Source organism: Lepidochelys kempii, chromosome 18, assembly GCF_965140285.1.
Source record: "Lepidochelys kempii isolate rLepKem1 chromosome 18, rLepKem1.hap1, whole genome shotgun sequence".
NCBI classification, from domain to species: domain Eukaryota; kingdom Metazoa; phylum Chordata; order Testudines; family Cheloniidae; genus Lepidochelys; species Lepidochelys kempii.
This window is the reverse complement of record NC_136397.1, coordinates 15,461,801-15,474,042: the sequence shown is the minus strand read 5'-3', so window position 1 is coordinate 15,474,042 and position 12,242 is coordinate 15,461,801. Positions and strand designations below refer to the sequence as shown.

At 49.5% G+C, this 12,242-nt stretch overlaps 1 protein-coding gene across 10 annotated transcripts in view; it reads right to left on the bottom strand.

Moving 5' to 3' along the window:
• Positions 1-12,242, bottom strand: part of SAMD11 (sterile alpha motif domain containing 11) — a 221,497-nt gene that overhangs the window by 173,241 nt on the left and 36,014 nt on the right. For 2 of the 10 annotated variants that reach the window (XM_078849356.1, XM_078849357.1), the window contains exons 1-2: positions 8,981-9,830; positions 6,634-6,725 (exon numbers count right to left, since the gene is read on the bottom strand). In XM_078849356.1, coding sequence (XP_078705482.1) covers positions 6,634-6,725; positions 8,981-9,761 — 873 coding nt within the window. In that variant the 5' untranslated portion in view covers positions 9,762-9,830. Of the gene's footprint in view, positions 1-6,633; positions 6,726-7,215; positions 7,393-8,366; positions 8,505-8,980; positions 9,841-12,242 lie in introns of those variants that run through there. The other 8 variants (XM_078849358.1, XM_073317120.2, XM_078849355.1 and 5 more) reach the window with 8 other exon arrangements.

The window sequence follows — 12,242 nt, the reverse complement described above, 5'->3', positions numbered from 1 at the left end:
ATGCAAACCCCTGGATCCATGCACTCCAAAGCTCAGACAGGAGCCCAAGACCCAATCCATTCAGTTGAAACCAAGTTTTCAGGCTCAATCCTGCTCACACAGGCAGCCAAGAAAGCGGCCATGACACTGAGCAAGCTACATCCTATTCATACAGGTGAGTTTCACTGGAACAGCCTCACCTCACGTAAAAGTCCCCAAGATTTGGATCAGCTTCTAAATTCCAGCCCCCTGCAGCCAACAGCAGGGATCACAGTGCAGCTGAACTTCCCCATCTGGCTACTCTCTTCTGACCCCTTCAGGTTGACAGAGGCACCGCATAGCATTCTTCTCCACCCCAAGGGCAGATGACCCGGAGTCACTCTGCCGGGTAGGTAGCGAGAGCGGCTCTGACCGCATTTGGACAGATCCAAGGAAAACCCACCTCAAGACCCCTGTATAGCTGTATTACTAACCCCACTGCCTCTGACCTAAGAACACTGCACAGTACTTGACACATTTTGAGCTAAACAATGGGAACTTTAACTGACCCCACACACTTTGTTTCTAAATTAAAAAAAAAAAAATTTAGATCTTTTCCAGCCTCACACACAATTGTGTGGCCATGACAAGAACCAACCCAAAATGAAACAAAACGAACACCCTCTATGTATACCAAATCAACAGCAAAACTGGGCCCCAATAAACAAATGAATTAACGTCACTGACCAAGTTATGCACAATTACCATGAGCCTGGCATTCAAGAAAAGAGGTAGAGGGATTTTAAAATATATTTTACTGGGATTTCTCTTTTGTTTTACTGCACCTATGCCACGACAGGGTTTTAAGAAGCCTGCTCTTCCATCTTTACATGTGACCTGCACTTCAAACCCACGGTAGGTAAGGTAGACTTTCAAAGAGAAATCCTAGCTGTGAAAAGACAGAACGCAAGAAAAAAAAGAAAGAAACAAAATCCCATGTTAAATCCTAAAACATTTGCAGAGGCAGCCTGGCTCAGGTCATTATGAAAAATACTCTAAGGGTCACGCTGGTGATGGAAACAAAGGGTATTCATGCTAGAAAATGCTTCTCCTTTGCTATACTGGGCATACAATCCTTAACATTACAAATCTAAGCCCTTTTGCTCTAATGACAGAGATTTTAGTGCTGGCCTCTGCAAAATCATCCCCCCGTCCCTCCCCACTTCACTAAGGTGACTGTCACCTGTGAACAGGTCAGGCCTTCCTTGGGGGCCTGACACAGCCAGAAAAAACACTCACCAACACCTAGAGCAGCACAAGCCTATCCAGTCTAGGGGCTCCTTTAACTGCAGAGACTGAGAGCTTTTGGCATTGTGCATGTGCAGGAAAGTTTAAGGGGAAATGCTGAATAATGGTTCATAGCTGAAATGCATTGGAATGCACCAAAGAGACTTTCGTAATTTAAACCATTCTTAACTGAAAATATTTGGGATCCATGTAAATGGGGGATAGAGACCTAAGTATGCAATTTACGAGTCTCCTGCCTGCAAAAATTTTTGTGCCTTCCTGGCACCCTGCATGAGCAGGAAAACACAGGGGTAGAGACCCGGGCAAAATAAACCCTTATTTGAACTGCAACGATTGAGGGTGCATGAACCTAGTGGGTGGTGGTGGTGGGGGGGGTGTCTAGCTCTCTTTAACCACAAACATAGAGGGTGCATGGGAAATCGGGGTGCAGGCCTATGCAATGCAAACTCTCCTTAACGCTGAAGATTTAGAAAAGATGCATAAAATCCGGAGAGCTCCAGCCCCCTTTAATTGCAAAGCCGGGGGGGGGGCGGGGGTTCGGGGAACACACGCCTGGGCAGTGCCTGGACTCACCTAATGGCAAAGCTTTTTCTGCCTGCAAGCGCCTGTGTCCATGAAAGCCACAAACCAGGGCTGGGGGGGGGGGGGTCCGTCTGCCCGCCCCTAGCCCCGGAGTGACCCCCCTGCAAGCCCCCGCCTGTCTGCCTGATTACCCACGCGCCCGGTGGGCTCGGCCCGCGCGGCTCTGATTGATGCCCCGGCCAGGCTCCCAGACGCGCCCGGGGAGGGGGAGCCGCTGCCGCTGCCCGAGGGAGGAGACGCCGCGGCAGCAGGCGAGACGCGGCTGCTCCTCCTCCGCCTCGCAGGAAACCAGCGGTCGGTCACAGAACTAGCCGAGGCGCCGGCCGCCGTCTGCAGCTGCAGCAAACGAGCTGCGACGGGGGGGGAGCGATCCGGGCTCTGCCGGGGGGGGTGGGGGAGGGAGTCGAGCCGCATTCCTTGCTGCTGCTGCTCTGTGTGTGTGACCTGCCCGGTGCTAATGCAGGGGTGTGGGGGGGGGCACCCCCTGTCACAACCTCACTGCAGGGGGGATCCACATCAGAAGTCCCAGCCCAGTTCCTTAGCTGCCTAGGGGCAGCCAAGCTGGGAAGGCACCAAACAAGTGACCTGCTAGGTCTGGCATTGCTCTAGCACTCCCCTCCCCACACACACACACGCGTATTCTTGCAGACCCATGCACTGGGGAGGGCTGCGCAGACCCTCTTTGGGAGGCCAGGGCACATTCCAGGCAGAGAGATACCCTGAGAACAATGACCCCTCCTGAACCCTTGGCAGACAGGAGCTCACTTGCAATGTTTGGCCATGTTCCCCTCTGTCAACCCTGCCCAAGAAGCTGTGCGGGAAAGGGGTCTTTCTTTCCTTTTACTGGGTTGATTTTGCTTCCAACAATTTTACAGCAGCTGGTAAAAGGTTCAGGCCCAAGGTAAAAATCTCCAGCTCCTAAATCTCCTGCTTTCCCAAACTGGTTTATAGTAATATGCAATTTACTTTCCAAATCAATCCTCCCTTATCAGACCCCAAAGGACCCAGACAGGGCCTGAGAGCAAGCACTGATTTTGATTAAAGCCCTTGATGTTACAAATTCATTTGACAGGGTAGAAGAGTTGGATAAACTCAATGTAACCTTTGGAGAAGGGAGGGCGGGGCCAGGTGTTTGGGTCATTCTGCTCTCAACTTGCAGCCCCAACAGGAGTAACTCACCCATAAGCAACTGGCTCTGCCCCATTTCAAAAACAATTCATGAGCTTGGCTGGCCTATTCCTGTTGACAGTAGGCCGATCTCATTTACACCAGAGTCCCAGCAGTATAAACTTCCCTGGACAGTATGGGGCCCACAGTTTCATTGCATGCTCTTGATACAACCATGTCAGAGGGACCCAGGTCTCACGGGTGTAATTCACACTTTCCTGCTGTATCTACAATATAAAATACAGTAAGTTCTGTGTAGTATGGCTAAGAGCCCCCTGCTCTCATTGATTCTTAAACCACAGTCATCAGACAGGGAAAGATAAATTGTCCCCATTTCTTAACTGTTTCCTAGCATAATTGCTTTGAATATATAGTACATGCAAATACCACAGCGCACTGTCAGGGGATTCCAGATTTAATGTAAAACTACCAGTATACACTGGAAAGAGAACCAGCTAAACCATGCTTGCCTGATAAAGGAAAGTAAAGTGCCAGAGGAACCTCTCATGTGAGTAAGGCAAGTGGGATTTGGTCCATGCATTCAGAGTAACAGCCGTGTTAGTCTGTATTCGCAAAAAGAAAAGGAGTACTTGTGGCACCTCAGAGACTAACCAATTTATTTGAGCATGAGCTTTCGTGAGCTACAGCTCAGTAACTCACTTTTTTGTTCCTGGGTTGTAGAAAGAAGAGTAAAGTTAGCATCGATAAGGTTCTCCTTCAAGGGAGGAAGGATAGTCTTGTGGTTAAAGCGGAGGATTGGGAGTCAAGAGACCTAGATTCTGTTCTTTGTTCTGATGCAGTTTTCCTAGGCAAATGTGACCTCAGGCAAGTCACTTAAGCTCCAGTCCTACAATGAGATCTACCAAGTGCAGCCCTGTTTTTGTGCAGAATCCCACTCAAGTCTGTGCGGTTCCATGAGAACGCAGGAGGCCACTTGTATGGATCTTGTTGCAGGATCGGGGCTTGAGTACACAGAATTCCAGATTAAGTCAAGGGGAGCTGCAGGTGAAAATCAGACCCCCAAACCCAGAGCTGGTTCTGAGGGCCAGCAAACATGGTGATCGACCTAGACTCCAACTTTCAGGGGGCGCTGCACCACTCAGACTTTTTTAGGGGAAGGGAGACAAAAATGTTTTCTGTCCTGGCTGGCAAAACGGCTCAAACATCTTAGTACTTCAGCTACTCCCATCTTTAAAATGAGGATAATGACACTTTCCTGCCACACAGAGGTGTGGTAAGGCTAAAGTAATTAGAGTTTGCCAAATGCTTTGAGACCCTATTATGCAAGATGCTATATAAGTGCATTGTTTTTACATTTTAATTTCTAAAAAGGAAAAGAACATTTTATTTTAAAAGGACTTGTATTAAGACACATTTATCAAATATAATTATCTCCATCTTTCACTTCAGTCATTTCTTAATAACTTTAGGTTGTCTTTCTGGAACACTACAACATACTCAATGGTTTTAACAAGCTTATGAAAATAATGGTTAGCTTTCTCATAGCATGAGCTACGCTCAAAGTAAGGAAAATTATGCCAAGAGCACGCTGATTGCTACACAAAAATAAACAAAATAAAACCCAGTTGCTGTGCTAAAAGAATCAGAATAAAGGTTATTCTGCTGTCAAAACCTTTTCTACTTCATCTCACTGGGAGAAGGGGGCTGGGAGACATGTCAAGAAGGATTTTCTTTTCCTTTCCTAATACTAAATGACCTATTTCCATTGATATCAGGAGTTTCCGAACTTTTTCAGTTTAGACCACATTTTAACATGGAGATAGTCTCCAAGACAACTCCCCTCCCACTTGCAATCAGGTAGCATCCCCAAGGCAACAACAGCAATTGCTTATGTAGAAAAGTAACCTTAGGAAAGTATTTAGTGTAGTTTTAGCTGTCTTTTAATGCAATTTAGCAGCTGGAAGTGAGGAGCAGCCAGCATCATGTGATCAGCCAGTTCTCAAGAGACCATCAGCAAGTGCTCTGCAGACACCATGGACTAAAGTAAAGGAGCCTCTCTGATCTGCAGGGTCAATAATAAAAAAAAGTGCACAAAGGGCCCAACCCCGTAAACACTAATTACCCAGCATAGTGCTTACTACTGTGAGTTGTGTCACTGAAGTCAATGAGATTACTCATGGTAGTAAATGTTATGGGTGAAATTAGGGCAACCAAATAGGAAGTGTGAAAAATCGGGACAAGGGTGGGAGGTAATAGGCGCCTATATAAGACAGAGCCCTGAATATCGGGAATGTCCCTGTAAAATTAGGACATCTGGTCACCCTAGGCGAGATGCTGGCCCCATTAAAGTACATGGCAAAACTCCCATTAACTTCAGTGGGGCCAGGATTTCACCCGATGTGACTTACTAATTGTGAAATAGTAATTGAAAAATTATATAGTGAGATAAATAGTATCTTTAGGTTTTGTTCTGTGATGACTTTTTCAGTGTAAACAGCTACAGCACAATATGCTCTCAAAGAGTTAATACAGATTATATATTTGCTTTGACTTCTGCAGGCCACTTACTTAACATTTTTCTAAGCAACTTTTCATTTAAACATGCATATATATATGAATATACACAGAAGAATCATTTAAATCTGGGATTCTAAATAAAGATACTCTACTTTCAGGGAGATTTACCATGTATGACCTCATAAAGACAACAGAAGAAAAAATATCCTTCTGGGTAAAAAAAAATACAGAATAGCATTTGTTTCCACAGTTCTCATTATAAAAATGCATTCAGTTACAATGATTCTTCCAACTCCAGGATTTAGTTTAGTAATGTGAACCAAACAGGATTCTAACTGATGAAAATAATTGTAACTGTATGTTTACAGTGTACACACATATCCCAGCTATACATATTTTTAATGTCTTAGTTCTATGCAAGACACACTTCTGATTCTGCAGCTCTCTGTATTTATGACATCACCATCTTCTCCATGGAAATCCTGATGTCACACATAATGAGATTTTAAGAGTCCCCAAGAAATACTCAGATGGGGGGATGGAAAGCACAGTGAACTCAATGTTTAAGGTGAAGCAAAATAGAGCTATAAAAACAATGATCACTGTCAAGGATGAGAATGTTATAAAAGTTTTATTCTGGAGGGAGGAGGTGGTAAATCCAAAATATGTTTGTTAATCCTTCTCAAATTTATCTAGATTTCATAAACCTTTTGCATAACATGAGTATTCTGATCCTAACATGTGGGTACTTTTAATTTCCTTTGTTTCAGTTGCTTTACCCTTCCGTAAAATACACACACACAAAGGGGGGGTGAGGCTGGAGCTGGTGAATGATTTGCAGTTTGCATAGCTGTGATGTTTCCCCCCTCAATCACACATGCATACTCTGCATTACATCCTTTAGTTTAAGCACCGCTTTGCCCAGCTGCTCTGTTTGCAACCTCCCCTTCCTCTGACATTTAACAAGGCTGCAGCTATGCTCACAGGGCAAAACAGCACTTTGGAGAAGGCTCAGTGACTGACAGTCCCTAGCCCTTTAAAATCACAGTTCCTGATTAAAGAAGGAAAAGAAAAAAAAATGGAAAAAAGAGAGTGGGGGAGGAGATTTGACTAAAACACATATTTTAGCAATAATCTTACCACTGGAGACGAAATTCGACACCCAGGGCAATCACAGATTGGAGGATGTACCTGTAAGATTCCTTTGGACATAAGAGTCTTCAAACTTTTCCCTGGATGCAGAGGAGGAGAAGAAAAAGAAACAGCACTGTTTTGTAAAAAAAAATAAATGGCTTTGCAGAAAAAGCAACTCGGATCTTTCCACGCAAACTCACAGAGCCCTTCTCTTCCCGTTCCCACCAGTACCCACCCGACATGGCTCGTGCGTGTACCTTAATTGAACTTTCTACCCTGTAGAAATCGGGAAGAGAACCACCAGCGCAGCCCTCATTAGCTTCCCTCTAACCTTGTTAAAAATGTTCTCGCAGTCTGGAGAGATGACTAATGAACATAACAACCAGGCGCTCCAGACCGGCATGTCCACCCCCTTCCCCCACCACGCACACACCACCCCGGTGCCGTTCTGGGCAGGGTAAGGGATGCATTTGCAATTAAAAGCAACGGAGGAGATATTGAATGCAAACCACAAGGCAGCTCGAAACAGCTCCCCCCCCCCGCGCCCTTTTCTCCTCCATCCATTTAACCTCAGTCCTCCTGACTCACCCCAGAGGGACTGAGATTTCCTGAAGACAGCCAGGAGCCCAGTGATAAAAATGAGGAGAATAATAATAATTAGAGCGGCCCCTGGAGTTATTCCCCTCTTCTCTGGCGATCAATAAACAAGGCGAGGTGTCAGTCACCTCCTAATGGCTCTTCAGACCCCTGGGCTGACACCTCCAGCTCTCAGCTAATTACATGTCACACTGACTCCGTCTTTCCGCCTCTGCCCCCCACCCCCGCCTCCCTGTGCAGCGCGCCCAGGGAGAGCCAAGTCCTCAGCTCTCCACCTGCGGAGACACCCGCAGATCCTCCCCGCCGTCCCCGGGTTCTGGAACGGCCCCGCTCGGGTCCAGCTGCACCGGGGGAGGGGAGGCGGGGGAGGCGGGCAGCTGTCAGCAGAAGGCAGACCCGCCGGGGTCCCGCACCACCCAGCTGGTGGGCTGGGACCCCCCCCCGCCCCCGAGGTGCCTTTCCTCATTTACAGAGCAACTGGAGTGACAAGCCGGCACATTTCTGCTTCAAGCACTCACAACTTCCAAACTCACTTCCCCCCCCTTCTCCAGACACACACTCACACATGCAGCCAGTTACACAAACACAGAGACAACTACACACAGACAGCCACTACTATATACACAGAGAGAGACAAGAACACACACACACAGTCACAGTTATATATAACACAGATAACACCACACACACAAACTATTAAGACAGCCACAACTACACGGATAAAACGACCCACACACCCTGCCACAACTATGCACACACAGATAAAGACACACAACTATACACACACGGATAACAAGAAGACACAGAAAACCACAACCATACACACAGATAACGCTAAACAGAGACAACTACACTCTTTCACACACAGAACTGTACACACACCGAGACAACCACGACTGCACACACAGGACAACTACTGAGACAGACATACCTGCGCGCACACACGAAACCACAATTATACACACACTGCTCACCCAGCGCTAAACAGAGACAACAACCACAACGACACAGAGAGAGAACCACAACTGTGCACTCACGCACGCACAGACAACCACAACTACACAACTACACAACTACACACAACTACACACACGCACCCCCCAAAAGGAAATATCTGCCCCCCTCGCCCCGCGAGCACTTACTTCACCCGAGCGCTGCCCGCTCCGGCCTGTACCCCAGCATCAAGCGCCCCGTCTCGCCAAAGCAGTGCGGCCCCCGGGCTGCTGCCCTTCGGCAATTGCACCCTTTTGTCAATTTCGAAGCGCCGCGCACCCGGCAGCCTCCCCAGCTCCTCTCACGCTGCGTGGCTGTGTCAGGTGCGGAGAAAAGTGCCCAAACCCCGCCGAGTGTAACCCCCCCCCGCCGCCGCCCCGCTTTAATCCACAGTCATTTCTAGACCCAGCTCCCCTCACATTTCTCCCCCAACCTTCCTTATGGCTCAGCCTCTGCTGTTCACGTTGAATGAAACTTCTGCAGCCGGGTGAACCCCCCCCCCCGACACTCCCCTCCCTCTAGACTACCCCCAAGCTCCCGTCCCGCTCAGGAGAGCCCGGTATCGGGGGGATCTGATAGTCGGAGGGGGTGTCACTAAAAAGAGGGGGGCAGGGATCACAGAGGGATCCCCCAATCCAATGCTCACATGCAGCCAGCCTCCCCCTTTCACAATGCCTGGCTCTTTGGGGAGAGGGGCGTGCGCGGCAGACAGCCGTGCCACGGGGCACCCCTGCCCGAGGAGCAACGTTAGCCATGCCCTTACCTTTGTGCCGGATGCTCCGCTTCCAGTCCTTGGCGGTCTCCCTGCCGCTGACGAACTGGAACTCGTTAGGGGTGAGCCACTCTCCCCGGTACCGGATGGAGGGTCCTTTGCTGCCCTGGCATAACTTATTGATGTAGAGCAGCGCCTTGTTCTCCCCGCACTCCACCTCGATGCAGGGCTCGCCGTTGTCGAAGAAGGGCTGGAAATCCGGGATGGAGGAAAAGCGCTCCAGCATCAGGTCCTCGGGGAGGCGGTGATGGGGGTGGTGGGTCTCGTGGAAGCCCAGGTAGGCACGGTGGTGGTGGGCAAAGATCTGGTCGTAAGCCGGAGGGTGGGGGGTCACCACCGGGATGGCAGCGGCCGCCAAAGGGGCCAGATAGTCAGGTAAGGTCTCCATGGGCTGGTTAAAGGCAGCCAGGGCCATCTCCTCCCTGTCAGGTCGCTCCTTCTTGATAGCAGGCATGGTGCCGCCGCGCTCCCAGGGCGCCCTCGCCTCTCCAAAGCGCAGCGGCTCTGATGTCTCCGGCGCAACTTGCCCCCGCGCTGGCTGGAGTTTGGATGAAACGCGCCAGCAGCGGCAGCCGCAACAGCAGCACCTTTGGCTCTCGGGGGCCGGAGGTGGCGGGTAGCATCCCCCGGGGGAGCCCGCTCGCAAATCTCCGCGGCTGGGTCCCCAGCACAGCTGCCCGGGATCCCTCTCCCACCGAGCGGCTAATGCACCGTAGACCCGGGAGCCGCTGGGCTGCTCACGGATCTGCCCCTCCGGACTAATACCTGACATCTTGGCGCGGTCCCTGCTGCCGTAGACATTATTTTGGTTTAAAACACTTATTGATCCCCCCCCACACACACACACACATACACACCCCCTCCCCGATCGACCCACCTTCCTACCACGCGGGAGGATTCCCCGCCACACGGCCCCGCGCCAAAGGAGACCGGGCTCCTCGCTTTTCTTTATTTAATCATGACAATTAAACCCCGCAACCCCTGCCCTCCCCCTTCCCTCCCCTCGCTTGCACAAACTGGACAGCGCCGTGGCTCCCAACGCGCCCTCCCCCGCTCCCCACTAGTTTGACCAGGCAAGAGAAGAAGTTTTTTTCGGGGCTGCCCCGCTTTCCCCGGCAAGCTGCAGAGCCGTTGCCTTTGCTCACGGCTTTATTAATGACCGGTCCTTACTACGATGAGAGTCCATTTCCCCTCCTGGCCAGAATCCTCATCATTAAAGACCAACTGTGTCACCACCCTCCTAATGGGATGCTGCCGCTACATGGCTTGTCCCCCCCCCCCCCCAGCGCACTGCCCCTGTCCCGTAGGTCCCTACGTGTGGCGGGCGGGGGGCTCGGGCTCCCCCTCGCCCCCGGGACAGACAGGGGGAGAGGATCTCAGGAGTCACACGGTGCAGTTCGGAGACTGACCAAACAAGATTTCCCCTCGCCGCCGCTTCTCTAACTTAGCCCATTTAAACAGCACAGGCGTTTACACACACACACACACACACACACACACACACACAAGGGGGGGGGGGGAGCAGCAAGCGCTCACTCCTGGAGAGGGGGGTTAGCGACGGACGACAGGCTGGCTCCATCGCCCCAAACTGAGCGTTTTTCAGCCAAAAGGGCGTGGGGCTGGTTGCACATGCCTGGTGCCACCTTGGAAAGTCAACATGCAGCCGTATGAATGAATGGGGGGGATGGGGGGAGAAGGGAGGAAATCCTCTGGGCACTTACTATGTTAAAGGAGGGAAGACAAGGAGGAAATGCACACTGTACATCGTATATTCATTTTTCTCTAGATCTCTATCTTGATACACACTCTCCAGTTTTACACTTGTTCTTTTTAGAGACTCTATCGCGAAAATCTATATCCTGTAAAGGGAGGTTAGATCCTTCCTTCCCCATGAGGCAAGGGGCAAGAGACTTAATATAAATTAACCTTAATATAAATTAACTGTGAGTCATGCTAGTCATGCCATGAGTTCTTTCCCAACTGTGCAGTCTCTGGGAAATAGCTACAGGAGAAGATTATGACTGAGGACCAAGTAACTTATTTGTTAGGGTAAATGTGTCTTGTACAGGATGGAGCAGGTTCCCTATACTGGGGTGCAAAGAGGCAGTGGGGTGCACTAAACCAGAGAGCCTAATGAGGACAGATGTGCTGTGATGGAATAAGTGATCAAGAAGAGAAAACAATCAGAAATGATCAGTTTCCAGCATTCTACATTAAATATGCCCAACAAGTCTTGCAAGGTCAGTGACAGAAGGCAACAACTCCCTGAACCTAAACCCCGCCTCAGTAACAAACACTCTACACTTTCTATCTACATATATCCTTGTATTGGGGGTGGAGGGCTGAGGGGTAACCCCAGATTAAACGTGCTCTGCTACCAACAGGATGTGTATTCATTACTAGGACAATCAACCATCAGCAGAGTTAAGGGGGATAAGTGGAGCAGTTCCTAAACAATAATCATCCTTTGCACTTGTGGAATGTTCTTTAATTGAAGGATCTCAAAGCACTTCACAGACTTGGGTGAATTAAGCCGCACAGCACACCTGTGCGGGAGGTGCCATTATGTCCATTTAACAGATGGAAAAACTGAAGCCCAAAGAGGTCAAGACTCAGATGGTGAACCCCTTATTGGCATGAGGGAGCAATCTACCCGTGCAAGTAATCAGTCCCACTGTAACTGCTCACCAGTGCGGGTAAAGGGTATATATTCTGGCTCTAAGTGAGATAGCCCAAGATCTCATGGGGGTGTTTCGACCCTGTTGCTCACAGCGAATAGTATCATGCTCTGTGGGTAATGCCCTATAATCAATGGATACTTGTGTAGAAAGAACCACTCCACCTAATTAAGGGTAGCAGGTTCTGTCTGATGGTGTCTCAGTGGTAGAACTGGGGAGGGAACCGGAAGCGCTAGATCTCAGTTTCCTCTTGGACCTACTTGACCACAAGCCTTGTTCATAGGTTAGTGCTGCAGTTTGTTCCCCAAATATGCAAACTCTGGAACAATTGTCACTTCTAGTTCTAATGCAGAGGGCAGATTGACAGAGCCCTGAACCCTCTCGTCTAGGCTCTTGTGCTGCCTCACTTTGCTCTTACGTTCTCCGATTGCTCCAGAGTGCTGAGAAGAAATCATGACTGCTATTATCACCAAACAAGTTGGGGACAGTCAACCTGAAAGAAGCACTAGGAAAAGCTGGAGTTTTCTATGAAACAACAGAAGAGCATCTCAGAGTGGCGTTAAAGGCAGGGCGGC